A 17,878-nucleotide genomic window follows, 5' to 3' on the forward strand; every position below is an offset into this window, starting at 1 on the left:
GTTTCTTCTTTGTCATTCAATAAGCTCATACATACCTCAGGACTGCTAATTAGCCTTGAACATCGGGCCTTCTAAATCTTAAAGTTTTTTTTTTTTCCTTTTCTATCAGTATTAGCATAATTAATATTAAAATTAGGATGTAAAGTTGAACATAAGTTAAATACAAGTACCTGTGAATAAGCAGGTACCCTTTTCACTAATCTTTTAGGATTACGGAGCTCAAAATTTTTTGTTCTTATTTTGCTTTGGTTTTCATCCTCCATATAATTTCTTTTTTCCCTTTTCAGCTCACTTTATTTCTTATCTTAAAGAATTTTAAGGACAGATATATGCTGTTTCACTCCCTAAATATTTCAGTTTATTTCTAAATAATAAGGACTTTTTTTTAATGAGAAAAAGCAACATCACACCTAACAAAGTTAACAATAATTTCTTTTTTTTTTTTTTTTAAAGATTTTATTTATTTATTTGAGCCAGAGAGAATGAGAGAGAGAGAGAGAGCACATGAGAGGGGGGAGGGTCAGAGGGAGAAGCAGGCTCCCTGCCGAGCAGGGAGCCTGATGCGGGACTCGATCCAGGGACTCCAGGATCATGACCTGAGCCGAAGGCAGTCGCTTAACCAACTGAGCCACCCAGGCGCCCAACAATAATTTCTTGATATCATCTTATACCCAGTTCATATTCAGATTTCCCCAGTTGTCCCAAGAATGTCATGTTTTGGTCAAATCAGATTGCAATCCAGGACTGTGCATTCTATGTGGTCATAATGTCCCTTGAGTCTTCTCAATCTAAAATAGTTTCTTTTTCATGATACTGACTTGCGGGAGACAGAGCTGACGGTCCTGGAGAATTTCCTACTTAGATTTGTCTGGTTGCTTCCTCATGGTGCAAATTGGAAGTTAGATTTAAAGGTTGGATCATATTCAAGTGAAACTCCCTCCCCCATAAAGGTCATGTGTTCCTAATATTGGGAGCCACATAAAACCTGGTTGTCCTACAGAGCAGACATTCATAACCTGGAGCTTGTGAGTGGGGCTTGAGGGCTCACTGAACCTCCTGAGACTACACGTAAAACTTTGTATGTACACACATGTGTATTTCTAAGGGAGAAGCTTCTAGTTTTCATCAGATTCTCATAAAACTTTCCAATCCTCTGAGAGAGGCAGGAGGCAGGGTGAGTGGAGTTGGGTTAACCTGGGTTAACCTTGGGTTAAGAGTGCTATTGAATATTCATTCTTACCTCAGTCTGGAAATAGTGGGAGGTTTATTATTTACTCCCTGAACAAGGCCTTAAATTTTTCTTGTTCACCTCAGAACCCCTTTAATTTATGGCATCAGCCCTAGAAGTGAGCGAGTTTGTATTCCATAGTAGTGTTCTCTACCATTAGATCACTGTCCCCTTGGTGCAAGGGATAGGGGAGATGATGGTATGAGGGGCTTGTTTTATAATCCCACCGTGACCATCCAGCTGAAATGAATTTTAGTCTTCGGGTTTTCTGCTGTGCACACATGCAGGTGTGTGAGTATGTTTGTGTGTTTTACCCTTCTGTGGCAAAGCACAAAAGTTAAATATAGCCTGCCTTTCACCTTTTCCACCACTGGTCTCTTAGCGTTTCTTGGCACTCATATGTTAGGATTTTTCCATTTTATGAAATTAGAAATCTGAGGATGTGGTGGGATTGATTAAAACTGGATGGAGGGGCAGCAGCATTTGGCCTAAAGAGCCTCCAGGAGCTTGTGGTTCTGTGCCACTGGGAGACAGAGCACTGGTCTGTGAAAATGGCTGTCCGATTAGTTTGTGCTTTTGATTGTTCTTTTCTTAGTAAAGAGGATTTGACTTTCAAGAGGGACCTAATCTTGAGCTTTGTCTGTTAGGTCTGAAGCCTAGAGCTGCATTAGATTTTTAAAAGACACCTCTCTTCTGGGATCAGCTACTCTAGTAGGTGGATCTCTATGACCAAAGTGTCAGTAAAGATATGAGAAAGAATGGGGAGGTTTTACAGTGAAAGTGACTTCAGTGGCTCTATGATGTGTTTATTTCTGAAATGGGATTGTCCTGAGACCAGACTTTTTTTTTTTTAAAGATTTAATTTATTTATTTCACAGAGAGACACAGTGAGAGAGGGAACACAAGCAGGGGGAGTGGGAGAGGGAGAAACAGGCTTCCTGCCGAGCAGGGAGCCCGATGCGGGGCTCGATCCCAGGACCCTGGGATCACGACCTGAGCCGAAGGCAGACGCTCAACGACCGAGCCACCCAGGCGCCCCCTTAGACCAGACTTTTAATTTGCTCTTACGCTTATAGCTGCCATTAGCTGGTTCTGAGGCCTAATTAGGGTGGCACAGTGGGGGATGCTGGGTTTTCAGAGAAAGGCAGACAGAGGTCATTTCATTCCCTTACTCATAACTTTCACAAAAAAATGGAAGCAGGGGCACCTGGATGGCTCAGTCAGTTAAGTGTCTGACTCTTGATTTCGGCTCAGGTCATGATCTCAGAGTTGTGAGATCAAGCCCTGTGTCATCTCCATGCTCAGCGGGGCATCTGCTTGAGATTCTCCCTTTCCCTCTCCCTCTGCCCTTCCACTGACCCCCCTCTTCCCCCGCAAAAAAATAAAAGCACATAATTTAGTGAACCTCATTTAGCAGCTGAAAGACCTCAATCACAGCAAAAGAAAATACATTGGGGGGTGCCTGGGTGGCTCAGTCGTTGGGCATCTGCCTTTGGCTCAGGTCATGATTCCGGGGTCCTGGGATCGAGCCCCACATCGGGCTCCCTGCTCAGCGGGAAGCCTGCTTCTCCCTCTCCCACTCCCCCTGCTCGTGTTCCCTCTCTTGCTGTCTCTCTCTCTATCAAATAAATAATAAAATAAAATCTTAAAAAAAAATACATTGAAGTTCTGAATACATTGCTTGCCAGCAGCTTACCTGTTTTCCTCTTTGACTCTTCCTCAGTTGGCTGACCTTATAGATGCTATACTGCTGTTTATTTTTATTTATTTATTTATTTTTAAAGATTTTATTTATTTGACAGAGCGAGAGACAACAAGAGAGGGAACACAAGCAGGGGGAGTGGGAGAGGGAGAAGCAGACTTCCTGCTGAGCAGGGAGCCCGACGCGGGGCTTGATCCCAGGACCCTGGGTTCATGACCTGAGCTGAAAGTAGACGCTTAACGACTGAGCCACCCAGGCGCCCCTACACTGCTGTTTAGACTATAGGCGTCCATGCCTTTGTTGTTACATCTGTGCTCCTTTTCCCCTATTAAATATCCTTTATCAGGGACGAAGCCAGCAGAATTTGATTGTCCTCAGCAACTCAAGTCTCTGGTCTTCTTTCTTTCCTCTTTGGGGCCTCTGCGCTGCTATTTGGTGGTGTTGGTGGGGGCTGGGTCTTCATGTGCTTCCGGCTGTTCAAGTTCACTTAGGGCATGTCTTCTGAAAGAACGCTATACTCCAGTTTCAATTTCTTTTTTGATATATTAAAACAAAATCGGGGCGCCTGGGTGGCTCAGTTGGTTAAGCGACTGCCTTCGGCTCAGGTCATGATCCTGGAGTCCCGGGATCGAGTCCCACATCGGGCTTCCTGCTCAGCAAGGAGTCTGCTTCTCCCTCTGACCCTCCTCTCTCTCATGCTCTCTGTCTCTCATTCTCTCTCTCTCAAATAAAATCTTGAAAAAAAAAAAAAAACACACAAAATCTTCATTATTTTTTCTCCTTTTGGATTAATGTATGTTAAAATCTCAAAATTTCAGAAATCAGAGAAAGTCACAAATGTGGTCACAGAAATCCTTCACGTTTTGTTCTCTTGATTTTTGTATTAGATGGATCTTGCACAGTGAGTATATGTTCCTGTGAAATTGTAAAAAAAAGAATAAGGGAAAATTTTAAAGAAGAAAGTTCGTCATTGTCACCTCTTAAAGAGACCAGAACCTTACAAAACACGGTTAAACAGTATTAACTGGGTTTCTTAACAGATATTTTATAAATTCTTCTCCTTCTGGGAGAAAGTTCCATAGGTCTAATTCTGAGAGGATACCTTTCCTTATCCCAGGGCCTAATGTGTGACCTTAACTCCTCTCCCAGTTGCCTGTCTACGTGAGAGGCCCACTTTTCATTTCTCTTTGACACTCTGAGCTCCAGGCCCCCTCCTCCTGCTCCTGGTTTTGATGACCCACCTGTGATGGTTGTCTCCTCCCCCCACCCCAACTGGAGGAGTGGCCATCTTTAGTGACCAGGACTTTCTTGTGTTGTAGGTGGCAGATGCCTTTGTGTTCCTTGCTGACCTGCCTGGGCCTCAACATCTTGTTCCTCACTTTGAATGAGGGTAAGAACTGATTCCAGGGGCAGGGGGTTTTTGTGAATGGATGTGGGAAGGAATTCCCAGAAGTGGCCACTTGTCTTGCCATGGAGTTGGCCTCCATGTCTGCTTGATGTCAGAAAACCGGCTCTGGAGAGAGACACTCTGGGCTAGAATCCTGGCTGGGTTGTTGAGGTGGCAGGTTCTTTAACCTGTTTGTTAAGGCCTAATTTTCCTCATCTCTAAAGGGAGGATAATAATAGTGCTCTCCTGAGAGGGTAGTTGTGAGGAACGAGGTAGCCTGTATATAACATTTAGCATGGTGCCTGACATAGAGTAAGCAGCCAATGTATTGTAGCTATTATTATTGTTTCCTTCTTTTTTTTTTTTTAAAGATTTTATTTATTTATTTGAGAGAATGAGAGAGAGAGCACATGAGAGGGGGGAGGGTCAGAGGGAGAAGCAGACTCCCTGCCGAGCAGGGATTATTGTTTCCTTCTTGACTGAATACTGGTGTTGTGACCTTTTTCCATTTTGATTTCCAAGCTGATTCTGGGGTCAGTGGGGGCATGACATGGGGTGAAGGTGCCAGGAAGGTGAATGGTTAAGAGATTTTTGCCACATACGTTGATTTTCTCTGGCTCAGCAGGTGAGCCTGGAGGGAGCTGCTGGGCAGTCACCAGCTGTGAGGGGTCTGTGGCATGAAGCCTTTGAGGTAGATGTGTGGACAGGTGGGTGGCTCTAGAGATCTTGGGTAGTGATGTCTCCTGGGGACCTTTTGTGACAAGATATACCAGGACCCAGCCCTTTTCCTGTTTGAACTGACAGGTGGCTACAGAAAAAGCTGAACCCCTGGGGGGAGATGTGTGAAAGGCCTGAGACAGAATGTTCTGAGGAGCGGGGTCCTTTATTCATGTATTCATTCTTCTATCAAACTTGCATTTCTCAAGTGTCTCCTTTATTTCCTACACAGATACGGATTCAGTGGGTTGAAAATAAACCCGGTTTTCACATAAGACCTCATTTTCTGTTTCTCCTATGACAGATATTTAACTAGCATTTATTCTGTGCCCAGTGCTCTGTTAGCTTGCTCTGGGGGTACCCTGCTACCTGGAAGAAGATCCTTTGGATTTTCTCTCAGCCTCCCCATTTCTCAGTTCACAGTGGTCTGTCTGTGGTATTCTAAAAGCCAAAGGAAAGGCTTCCAGTCTGCTCCGGTGGCCCAGAGGTCAGAGTGTCAGTCACTCCTAGTGGCCAGACTCCAGGCACGAGCCACCTACTGTGTGCTAGCATAGGTTTGTTAATATTTAAAAAAAAATGGGTCTGTGGCTATAGTAGTGACCAAACGGATAAAGTCCCAGCCTTCAAGAGCCTATGTTTGTAGAGGAGACAACAACTATGCCTGTAATCAGTCATGTGGTGATAAATTCTGTGAGGAGAAAATAAAGCTGAGTTAAAGGGTTGGAGAGTGAGCAGGGCAGATACTCTTTCACCCGAGGTGATCAGGGAAGGCCTTTTGGACAGAGCCCTGGAGGAGGTGAGGGAACGAGCATGTGGGCATCTGGTGGGCAGAGGCTCCTGGTCCTTGCACCTCATTTACCTGCCGTGTTATTGATCCCATAGGTGCATGGTACTCGGTGGGTGCCCTGATGATTTCAGTGCCTGCCCTTCTGGGCTACCTTCAGGAGGTTTGCCGGCCACGGCTGCCTGAGTCTGAGTTGATGCGGAGGAAGTATCACAGCGTGAGGCAGGAGGACCTCCAGAAAGTTCACCTGTCTCGCCCCGAGGCTGTGGCTGAGGTGAAGAGCTTGTGAGTATGGAAGGGGCTGGGGATATGGGACATGGTCACAGTAATAGTGGCCACCACACTGAGTGCTTGCTTTGGGTGAGGCGTTGTATAAGGGAAACCACATGTTCTTTCCTTTGATCTTTTGAACAGCTCTGGGAGGTAGCTACTGTTATTATTCTCCGTTTATGGATGAAGATAAAGGCTTACACAAGGAAAAGGTGACCAAGCTGGGATAAGAATCCAGATCTAGCTGATTTCACAACTTGTGCTCTTTCCACTAGAGAGACAGTTTAGGATCTTGACTGAGTGCTTGCACACGTGAGCCACAGCCAGGGTTCAAATCCCAGCCCTCCATTTACTTGCTCTGTGGCATTGGGTGGGTTGCTCAGTCTCCCTGTGCCTCAGGTTCCTCACCTGTTAAATGGCATAATAGTAGACTTACCTCATAGGTGGTTGTGAAGACTGAATGAGTGTCTCGTACCCAGGAAGTGTTCAGTAAAGGTTAGTCACCATCACTACACTATCGAGAAGCTTCCTAAGTGTGACAGAGCTGGTACTTCCGAAGAGCCATATTAAGACCGTTGAATAACATTAACCATAGCATCTGCAAAGCTTCAAAAAAAAGTTACAAATGGAGGCCTGGGCCTGGCCCCTGTCTGAGTCAGTTTTCTGTAGTGGGGTCTAGGTATCCCCCACCTTTTTTAAATGACTTTAAACTCAAATGGGAGTTGCAAGAATAATACAGAGGAACTCCCATAGGCCCTTTACCCAGCTAGAAAAATTATTAACATTTGCCACATTGGCTTCATCTGTTGCTCTTCACTTGCATGTTACTTTTTTTCTTCCTGAACCACTTGAAAGTAAGTTGCAAGCATCATGCATTTTTACCCCAAATACTTCTTTCCTAAGAACAAGGACGTTCTCTTATATATTCATAATCGTATAATCAAAATTAGAAAATTTTACATGGCTAACATTAGCATTTCTGAAGTTATCTAATATATAGTTCATAATCAAATTTTACCAGTGGTATTAATAAGGTCTTTATATAAATTTCCCCTCCTCCAGAATCCAGTCCCGAGTCATACGTTACATTTAGTTTTTTATGTCTTCTTAGTCTCCTGTAACCTGGAATACTTCCTTAGTCTTTGTTTCTCATGACCTTGACACTTTTAAATAAGATGAGCTTATTATTTGTAGAATTTCCCTCAATTTGGGGTTGTTTGGCTCCTTATGATTAGATTGCATTTTTCCAGGAATATGACAAGCAATGTGTTGTTGTTAGTATATCATATCAGGAGGTACATCATGTCAGTCCCATTAGGGGAGATTCTAACTTTGATCGTTTGGTTAAGGTTTCTCTACTATAAAATGACCATTGCTGGGTCTTATCTTTATCACTTTATTACTGTGATAGTTGTGAAGGTGATTTTCTAATTGGCATTGTTAGCTAGCATCTGCTTTAAGAAAGAGCTCTTCCACTTGGGCGCCTGGGTGGCTCAGTTGGTTAAGCGACTGCCTTCGGCTCAGGTCATGGTCCTGGAGTCCCGGGATCGAGTCCCGCATCGGGCTCCCTGCTCGGCAGGGAGCCTGCTTCTCCCTCTGACCGTCCCCCCTCTCATGTGCTCTCTGTCTCTCTCATTCTCTCTGTCTCAAATAAACAAACAAAATCTTAAAAAAAAAAAAAAATATTAAAAAAAAAATAAAGAGCTCTTCCATCTTATCAGTATGAACTCAAGATTCTTAATTTTATTTAATGGGTTGTAATCCATTACTGTCATTATTTTGATCTCATTGTCCTAGGTTTGGCAGTAGGAGCTCTTTTGAACTGGCTCCTGTGTTCTTTTGATATGTCCCCATTATTTTTTTTTTAAGATTTGTTTATTTATTAGTGTGTGAGCGCATGCGCATGGGGGTGGGAGGGTGGGGGTGGAGGGGCAGAGGGAGAGAGAGAGTCTTAAGCAGACTTCCCACTGAGCACGGAGCCTGATGTGGGGCTTGATCCCACAACCCCGAGATCATGACCTGAGCCAAAATCAAGAGTTGGATGCTCAACTGACTGAGCCGCCCATCATTTCTGAGTGCATATGATATTCAGATTCATCTTATGCTTGCACTGTTCCTGCTCTGGAATCAGCCATTTCTCCATGGAGCCTTTCAGAAACCAAGATCTGGGTGCAGCATGCATTCATTTCTTCCGGGGGTGCATCTATTAAAAAATACTCTCCAAGTGAGTCTGCCTTACACCCCAGGTGAAGACACAGTGATCTCTATGCTGCCATTTATCCTACAGCTGCAGTGTGTCTGTGAGGGGGGCTACCCTGCTCCTCATTTTACCTTGGCCCTGGGAAAGTTCAGCAGCTGGCCCGACATCAACAGCTAGGAAGAGACCCAGGCGGGAACATTTGTCCTTTGTGCATCTCTGTAGGGGTTCTGAAAGGGGGACTGAAATGTATGCAGGTTCTCCTGAGCTCTCTGGCCCCTCCCATGGGTTCGAAGAGACCAGCTGTCCCTGGCTAGCTGTGCCCATGAAGTCCTAGGCTCTGTGGCCCCAAGCTCTGGCAGGCCCGTGGGTGTGCGGCTCACGGAAGGCCCCCCACCATGCCCACAGCCTGATCCAGCTGGAGGCCTTCCTGAGCTGCCTGTGCCGCACCTGTGAAGCTGTCTACCGCGTGCTGCGTTGGGAGAACCCCGCCACATCCTCGCAGTGAGTGGCCCCTGGTCTCCCCACCGCTGCCCTGCAGGGCTTTGCTCAGGGGAGGAGAGCCTCTGAGGCTCTTGTGTGCAGACCTGCACGTGAACTTGTGGGCTGGGATGTATGGCTTTTGTTTAGACACCTTTTAGGTGTAGCAACAATATTTTAATAGTAGAAACATAACTCACCATGTAATCTCTCACCCACTTGTTTGATTAGCAGATGTCGTGTTAATATTAAGTGTGCCCGTTGCCATGTGGCTATGCTCCAGAGTGATTTCCTTCTAATCGCAGGAATTTCTGATGCTGCGATTCCTCTCTTTCGATGCAGGTTCTATGGGGCTCTTCTGGGCATGGTTTGCGTGCTGTATCTGCTGCCCCTGTGCTGGGTCCTTGCCCTTTTAAACAGCACGCTCTTTCTGGGGAATGTGGAGTTCTTCCGAGGTAAGCCGCGGACAGCTCGGCAGAGATGGGGCCGAGGCTCTGGGGGCTAAGTGAGGCTCCCCCGATTGTCTGTCTCTACAGCTTATCATCCGTTTGCTGTGCCTTCCACAAGGGGGCAGCACCACACCAGGGTAGTTTCTGGGAGGGCTCCTGGGCTCTGCATCTGACGGCAGGGGGGATCCAGGGAAGGCTGCTACTGTCGGGGTCCCTTTCCCTTCCCGAGGCAGGTGAATCCCTGCTTATGTGATGTGGCTTCTGGGAGATGAGGGAGGGATGTTTTCCCAGTGCTGCCACCCGCCTCCTGGGACGCAGCCACCTGGAGTAGCTGCTACTTCTCTGTGTGATCCCGGAGTTCTCATTTGCCGTCTAGCTTCTAAAGCCGTGAGGCAATCTGGAGAGGCCCTGAGCCACAGAAACCTGGGCTTCTACATATGTTTGGGTGATTGCTATATTTGTTTTCTTCCCTGTAGTTGGATAGTTACAGAAGCTGTAATTCATCGAGCACTTACTACATTTAATCCCTCTATAACAATCCCATGGGGTGGGGGGTAGGATCTCTGTTTTGCTTATGAGGCTTAGGTTAGGTGATCTGTTCAGAGTTAGGAGGGTGACTTTCTTGCAGCAGAGAGTGGGCTGCTGGTGGAAGAGGCCAGCCACCTGTAGAAGGGGGTACCCGCAGAGCACCACTCATTCCATCCTGTTTCTGCCTCCCACTCTGTTCTTGCCCTGGGTAGTGGTGTCTGAGTACAGGGTATGTCTGCAGCGGCGGCTGCAGCCCAAGCAGAAAGACAGCGTCTTTGAGAGCGCACCACCGCTGGAGGCTGCGGGGACATCTGCTCTGCCGGACTGCACGCCCTCACCCACACCCACAGAGGTGAGTGCCCCGCACTGTCAGGGCAGAGCCTCCTGCGGGCAGGTTGGGGGGCCTTCTGGTTCCCAGCTTGTTCATGCCACACAGCTCCTGGCCTCTGTACATTCCTGCTGCTTCCCTGGCCGCCTCTTTTCTGAAACGTTTCATAATAATAATTGTAATGATAACAGCTGCTGTGTGCTTTGTGGAATGCTGACTCCGCTGTTCTAAGTACTTTACAGATATCAACCCTGTGAGGTGTAGGTTGCTTCTGAGAGTGAGAGGGTTCTCTTCTGCAGAGGAGAAGGCTGAGGCACAGAGTTCTTGTGCCGGCGTGGGGGGGCCAGGACCCAGAGCACGCCCTATGGTTCGGGCACCTGGCTGGGCAGCCACCATAGGGCCCTCTGTGCCCTTGGTCCCATTTCCCTGTCTCTGCTGGGTCAGAGGTGCCCTCCTTCCCGTGACTTCTTTCTTGCAGGTGTGCCATCTCCTCTGGGGCAGGAATGGCTGTTTTAGGCAACCTGGACGTTTGCTCCAGGAAGCTGGTGGCCTCTACCTTAGAGGGCAGGGCTGCCCTCACCTCTCCCTCTGTAATAATCTCTCTTCCCAGGACCTCACTCCTGGCAGTGTGGAGGAGGCCGAGGAGGCTGAGCCCGATGAGGAGTTTAAAGATGCGATTGAGGTGGGTGGCCCTTCCCCACCACCCTCTACCGATCAGGCTAGAAGCCTGGTCCGGGAGCTGGGTGGCTTCTCACATCCCAAGTCTAGGTTTTTCAGTCCTCTTTATCCAAATGAGCAGTCAGAACTTGTGAGCTAGAGCTCACTGGATGAAAGGGTGCCTCTGAACTTCTGCCCATTCTGTGCCTGACTTCATCTGTCATGCATGCTCAGGGGTGGGATGGCTCTGGAAGCCTCTGGGAAGCACCCTGTGTTGGGGGGTGGATCATTTACCACCTAGGCTGGAGACTCTAGGCTTGGTGCCTTGGATGTGGGGCAGGCAGATTTGGGGGAGGGCACTGTTCCGGGTCTCTCGCTGCTCTTACGCAGAATGAGGTTTGAAAGATGTCTCTTTGGGGGGCAGGGGGGGGAAGCTGGAGAAAGTGGTTGTAGGCCAAGGACTAGGTCAAAGAGTCCTCCTGATTTTAAGACAGTGATTCAAACTGGTAGTTTACAGAAGCATTTTATCTGGCATCCAAGACTTAAGAACATTTACAAATGGAGAGATTTCAATGACAAGCCTGGATTTTCAGTTTCTCTGAAAAAGCAGCTCTGGTAGCCCCAAGTGTGCGGTGGTCAGTGTAGCTGAGGAGTGACTGTCCCCTTTAGAAAAGTCACCTAGTCCCCACCCCTGCCTCCACCCTCCTTGCCCCTGGTCACTGAGTCCTAGTGTGGTTGCTGTTGTCACAGCTGTGCTGTTGCATTTCCATATGGCAGGAAGTCATTTCTCCGTCTCTTTGTAAAGGGGGACATTGAGGTATAAGAAAAGGGCCTTGTGCATTGCCTGTGATTTACCCTAGCCCATTTCACTCTCACCTCAGCCTCATATACGTCAGCATTTACATTTTTAACTGCTTAAAGATTTCTCCCAGACTTGAATATACGACTGCAGGCTGTGCATCTTGGTGCTGGTGGTGTAGGGAGTGTACACACCAGGCTTTCGGGCTCTTCAGTTCCTAACCCACAGTAGTGACCACATTGTACATCTTGGCCTAGTTCACACTTAACGTCGGTAAAATGTGTAAAACTTAAATGAAGCAAAAGTTTTCTGAAAATACATTCTAAGGGATATTTTCTGTTCTCTTCTAATGAAGTAATGAGCAACTTTTAATGCATTATTTCACCCAGTTTGAGAAACCGTAGTACCCAGCTTCTCTCAAGCCGATTTGACGCTGGGCTCTTTTTCTGGGGCCTCTGTGAACGTCACCCTCTGTGGCGTGCTCAGGCAGAACTCAGAGTGGCGCTTCCGTGTTTCCTTTTGCCTGGGGCTCTTCCTCTCAGCGGCGTCCTTCTTGCTATCTCTCTCTGTTTTCTCTTCTCTCCTTCTCCCGCGCACCTTGGGAGGCAGGAGACACACTTGGTGGTGCTGGTAAGTAGGAGCCTTGGGGAGGCAGGCAGGGGCCGGGCAGGGGGAGGGTGACTGAGCTGGCTGTCCCCGTGCCTCGTGGGGTCGGCCGTGCTGGGGGCCTCTGCACGTGGCTCCTGGAGCCCTGCTACGAGGTGGGCGGGATTGGAAGGAGCTGTTCCCACAGGAGGATGATGAAGGTGCCCCGTGCCCAGCAGAAGATGAACTGGTTCTGCAGGACAACGGGTTCCTGAGCAAGAATGAGGTGCTGCGTAGCAAGGTGTCACGGCTCACAGAGCGGCTCCGCAAACGCTACCCTACCAACAACTTTGGTACGGCCAGGGCTGAGGAATGGGGCGGTGTGGGCACCATGGGGCCAGAGTTTCGGAATTGTGGCTACTGGTTTGTGATGAGAGCAAGGAGTAAAGCTATGTCTACGGGCCCCGGGGAAGGTAGTGGACACACAATGGGACTGCCAAGGGAGTGAGTGTGGGTTCCTTCTTGAACATTAACTTGCGGGAAGTTGAGGCACTCTGTTCTAGAAACGCCACTTCAGGACTATAGAGAGATGTAATCCTGAGGCAGAGGCTCAGAAGGCAATGTGGCATGATGGCTGAGAACAGAATGTAGCGTCTGACTGCCTGGTGTAAATCCCAACTTTGCTCAAGGTGTCCTTGAGCAAATGATGTAACCTCTCTGTGCCTCAGTTTCCCTTTCTAAAAAAGGGCAGTAATAACAGTTCTTACCTCACAGGGTTCTTAGAGGTCTCTAACGAGGTGATGTTTATTAAGTGGTAGCACAGTGCTGGCTGGGTCACAGTAAGTGCTTAATAAGGGGTGCTGTTAACATGAGGGGTCCTGGTCCATCCTGCAGGTGCCTAGCAGCTTGTCTGGATCTTCCCCACTCAGGTTGAAACAAGTTGAAGCAAAAAGTATCTTCCTCTGCACATGATAGAACCCTGAGGTCCCTTCTCCTCAGCCAAGTTCATGGACTGGCTAGTCCTTATTTTCCTGGGGGGGGTGGGGGGGGGGGTGGATCAAGGAAGGCAGCTTTGGAGAAGGGTAGACTTGACTGTTGGCACGGTGGGAAACCTGTCTCAGACCAGGAGAACAGTTGCTGAGCCAGACAGAGTTCTGGCTGAAGAGGGCAAGTGACTTGGGGGTCATGCTGGTTTTGAGGAAGAGCCTTGTTTCTGCTTGGAGTCAGCTGCTAGGAGGAGGAGGTGGCTACACTGTGTGTTCTGGTGGGAGTGAGTTCTAGGCTCTGCACCCTGGGAGAAGCCCTGGTTCGTTTGAGGCATTTGACCCAGGGCATCCAGGGGCCTGCCTTCCTGCCCCTGTAGCACCCAGGGCAGTTGTTTTTCAGGATTCGAGGTCCTGGACATGCTGTTTCTTTCTGCTCTGTGAGTATGCCCCAGTCATTTCGAGTTCCCTTTTATTTGTGATGATCACTGACTTTTCTGGGGCACTGTGTTCAGTACACTTGCATGTACACGGTCTCATCTAGTCCAGATGGTAGGTGTGATAGTGACAGGCAGTTCTTAGGGGCTTAGAAGCAGCTGGGTTCCAGAAGTCCCAAGTGACACTATGTAAGAATTAGTATTCTTGCTCTAGCATGTGATTCATTCGTCAGTATGAATTTTAAGTAAAGGCCCTTAGATGTTCTCATTTGCAGGTGAGTAACCTCAGTTGAGAAAAGTGATTTGCCCCATGTCTTCAGCCATGGTTGAGCTGTGACTCAAGTCCAAGCCATCTGGTCTGGCTCCTCTGTTCTTGTGTTTTTTTCTCACTCAACATGCTCCCTTTTTGCCTTAGTGTCTGAAGTCCTCTGGCTTTATGTCTGTCTTATTTCAGTATTTGGTTTTTGGTTCAGGTAATCCCGGCCGGGATGGTGAAGGCCTTTCAGGTTCACATGAGGCTGGCAAGGGCAGAAAATGCTGCTTTTTTCTAAGCCTCTCTTAATTCCCATTCTTTAAGACTGCTCGCGGTCTTCTCCCTGAGATGTTCTCAAGCTCCTTGCTGTGAGGGCAGGTACAGCAGCTCTGCTCCTGGGTCTGGCTCCCAGGGTGAGGTGAGCAGATTTCGGGGCCACTCCATTCCGGCTGCCCGTGGAGGATGGGGATGCATGGGACAAATGAGGACAGGCTGCTCAGGGGCTTCTGTGTGGCCCCGTTCTGTCCCGGAGGCTCTTTGACCGTTACCCTGGCAGGGCCCATGCAGTCTTAGGCTCTTTCTTGCTCCTGTGGCATCATCACATGATGAGTCAGGCCCTTTGCTAAGGATGGGGGCAGGGAGACTCAGAAGATTTTGGAAGGCAACAGGGCTGCTGTCCTCCATATACCTGTCTTGAGCTGGTGTCAGCATCCTAAGCCCTCCCAGGCCCAGGCTTGTGCTTGGATACATGTTGGTTTCACTAGACCACATGGCTGCCCTGGGATGCTTGGCCCTGACATTCCATCCTGGACTTGGGCCTGAGTGTCAGTCTTTGAGTGGCTCCAATCCCCTGCCCCATGCCCCTTGTCCCCCTTGTTAAGGAGAAGCAGAAGTGGGTTGCTTTTTTTTTTTTTTCTTTTAAAGATTTATTTATTGGGGCGCCTGGGTGGCTCAGTGGGTTAAATGTCTGCCTTCAGCTCAGGTCATGATCTCAGGGTCCTGGGATTGAGCCCTGCATCGGGCACCCTGCTTGGTGGGGAGTCTGCTTCCCCCTCTCCCTCTGCCTACCCCACCCCCACTCATGTTCTCTCACTCTCAAATAAATAAATAAAATCTTAAAAAAAGAAAAAAAAAGATTACTTCTTAGAGAGAGGCTCGATCTCACAACCCATGAGATCATGATCTGAGCCTAAACCAAGATGCTTAACCGCCTGAGCCACCCGGGTGCCCCGAAGTGGGTTGCTTTGCCCACATTCTTAGTGTGGGGGACAAAGTCTTGGAGTAGCGTGGTTGCTGGTTTGGCATCAAGGCGGCAGTACCTGCTATGCTTTTCCCTCTCCTCTGCCAGGGCCCAGGAGCTACCTGGCAGCAGTGGCATTCACCTTACACACCTTGGCCTCAGGCTTCTCCTTGCTCTATCTTGGGCAGGCCTGTCTTTCCTTGAACATAGGGAGTGTCCTGTAACACGGGCTGCAGGGGGTTCTGGAGGAACAGAGGAAGAGACCACATGTAGCTCTGGGCCTTTGTGTGAAGGTGAGGCCCGGGGCTCCGTACCTGGCCACATAGGTGGTTCAAGAGGCCCAACAGTGCTTCCTGAAGCTGCTAATTGCTCTGGCCAGATCCCAGGAGGCCTTTGGGCCCCAAGTTGTAGACACTTACTCCAGTAGCTTTATTATCCACTCTCAAGTGTTTTCAGGACCCAACTCAGCTTCCTTCTGGGCCCGTAGCCCTGGGCTGGGCTCTGTAGCCCCTTTCGGGAGCACCTTCATGCCCACCGTGGACCCCTGGGCTTTTTCCCCTGGCTCAGTGCCCCCTGTTTACATGGAGATTTTTGCCTCCTGGGGATAGCCCTTGGAACCTTCTTTGTTCTCTTCAGGGTTTGCTTTTGTTCCTGGAGCTTGGTGAAGCCATCAGGCACAGTGTGGCCTTTCCTCTCCTCCTCAGGCCTCAGTTTGCCTCTGCCTTTTGGTTTCCTTCATTCACCTGCATGCGCCCCCTTCAGCAGACTGTGTCTTTGCTGCAGTCCACCTTTTCCGTCTGTAATTTTCCTGGGAGCACGGGTGGGTGGTGAGCATAGTAGCTTCTGAAAGAACCGTCAGTTCCCTCCCTCCCTGTCCTTCATCTCTTCTTACAACCCCTCGCCTCCTCCCTTGCATTTGCTAAGCTGCTGTTGACTCCTTCAGCATGGTCCGGAAACTTGATCATCTCGTGTGTGGTGGTTTAGGTGGAGTCTGTCACGGCTCTGCCCTGCTCCGTCCTGCCCACCACTCAGTGTCTGTGCCCCTGCCCTGCATATCTTCTTGGAAGGTGCCTGGTTCTGAGCTCCTCTCCTGGAATCTTCAGATGACAGGAAACAGGAGTCTGGGGTTCTAGGCATTTCTGAATTACCTGTGGGCAGACTATTTGTAAGGAGGCACTTAGGAAAGGGTCGTGGCAGGCAGGTTTCATCTGAGCTCATTGGAGCTGCCTTCTCTGAAGGATGCCTGTTATCAGGTCCCCCCCTAGCATGGTGTGATTTCCAGAGAGCAGATTCTGCTGGATGCTTTTCGGTTTTGGCAGGACCTGCAGGTGGGGCCTCTTAGTCCTGGGAGGGCACACAGACTGGCAGCTGTGTATAGTATGGAGACATGGATTCTCAGGGACCATGGGAATTTTCCTTGTTTTTTTTTTTTTTTTTCCTTAAAGATTTTATTTATCTGAGAGAGAGCGAAAGCAAGAGAGATTACAGAGGGAGTGGGAGAAGCAGACTCCCTACTAAGCAGAGAGCCAGATGCGGGGCTCGATCCCAGGACCCTGAGATCATGACCTGAGCCTAAGGCAGATGTTTAACCGACTGAGCCACCTAGGTGCCCTGGGAATTTCCTTACTAGTTTGAGTCCCCTTCTGTCTCTGGATCTGGACTTTGCTCCCCCCTTTTTTTCCCCCCAAAGATTTTATTTGAGAGCGAGAGCGAGAAAGCATGAGAGATCACGAGCTGGGGGGAGGGGTAGAGGGAGAAGCAGACTCCCCACTGATCAGGGAGCCCTATGTGGGACTCGATCCCAAGACCCTGGGATCATGAGCTGAGCCGAAGGCAGATGCTTAACCGACTGAGCCCCCCAGGCGCCCTGGACTTTGCTCCCTTGCTCACTGCTCCCAGCCATGACTGGGCTGGGCTGGCGTCCTGAGTGGTCCCATAGAAGAGCCAGGAACAGGTGAGAGTTCAGAGCCCTGGGCTAGCTCGAGGCTGAGCTGCTGCCTCTGTTTGTCAGGGAACTGTACGGGCTGCTCGGCCACCTTCTCAGTGCTGAAGAAGAGGGTAAGTCTCCTTGAGGGTGTGTTTGCGGGGACTTGGGATGAGGTGCAGGGCAGTAGCGGGGAGTCATTGGGCCACATTGGGCCTGGGGTCCGAGGTTTGCTCAGGTGAGCGAGGATCTGCTGTCCCTGTGCCCACGCCTTCACTAGCCTTCCCATTGGATGTTGTGTTTACTCCGTCCTGCCCCCACTTGGGCACCTCCCTGTTCCCATGGTAGTCCCAGGTTCCTTGGGTGAGATCAGCTGATGGGAAGGTGGGGGGCTCCCGCTGTGGGCGATGCATCTGATATTGACCATGGCTCTTCGCAGCGGAGCTGCAGTAACTGTGGAAACAGCTTCTGCTCTCGGTGCTGCTCCTTCAAGGTGCCCAAGTCCTCCATGGGGGCCACAGGTGAGTGGTGCAGGCGGCCCGGGGTCAGGGCGTTGGGAGGGCTTGGCTGGTTCCTGCCTCCTCCAAGGGCTGCTGCAGTGTGGGAAGGGAGCAACGGGTCAGTGAGAAGGCAGGGGGACTCGGGATCCTGTCTGGCCTGGAGAAACATCTTCATTGTCCTTTAACAGACAAAACACTGAAGTATTTTAGGCATGCAAAAGAATATATTTAATATATTTGAATTATAAGGCTTAGTAGTGAATATCTGTGGCTTCTTCACTGAAGTTAAAAAACAGAGCATTAGCAGCACCCCAAGGCTCCCAGCACCACCCTGCCTTCCCCAGAGGAAACCACTGTGCTGAATTTTATTCTTTTTCTCATTAACTTGGTAACGCTTTTAACAAAATGAAAAATTTCTTTCCTTCTATAA

General features: G+C 49.1%; 1 protein-coding gene across 7 annotated transcripts in view; it reads left to right on the plus strand.

Moving 5' to 3' along the window:
* The window catches only part of ZFYVE27 (zinc finger FYVE-type containing 27), an 81,297-nt gene that overhangs the window by 1,826 nt on the left and 61,593 nt on the right, over positions 1-17,878 (plus strand). The window contains exons 3-12 of one of the 7 annotated variants that reach the window (XM_044916117.1): positions 4,250-4,320; positions 5,917-6,103; positions 8,694-8,789; positions 9,108-9,220; positions 9,955-10,094; positions 10,681-10,752; positions 12,136-12,156; positions 12,320-12,464; positions 17,036-17,082; positions 17,388-17,469. In XM_044916117.1, coding sequence (XP_044772052.1) covers positions 4,250-4,320; positions 5,917-6,103; positions 8,694-8,789; positions 9,108-9,220; positions 9,955-10,094; positions 10,681-10,752; positions 12,136-12,156; positions 12,320-12,464; positions 17,036-17,082; positions 17,388-17,469 — 974 coding nt within the window. Of the gene's footprint in view, positions 1-4,249; positions 4,321-5,916; positions 6,104-8,693; positions 8,790-9,107; positions 9,221-9,954; positions 10,095-10,638; positions 10,753-12,135; positions 12,157-12,319; positions 12,465-17,035; positions 17,083-17,387; positions 17,470-17,878 lie in introns of all 7 variants that reach the window. The other 6 variants (XM_021699770.1, XM_044916120.1, XM_044916119.1 and 3 more) reach the window with 6 other exon arrangements.

This window comes from Neomonachus schauinslandi, chromosome 6, assembly GCF_002201575.2.
Source record: "Neomonachus schauinslandi chromosome 6, ASM220157v2, whole genome shotgun sequence".
Lineage (NCBI taxonomy): Eukaryota > Metazoa > Chordata > Mammalia > Carnivora > Phocidae > Neomonachus > Neomonachus schauinslandi.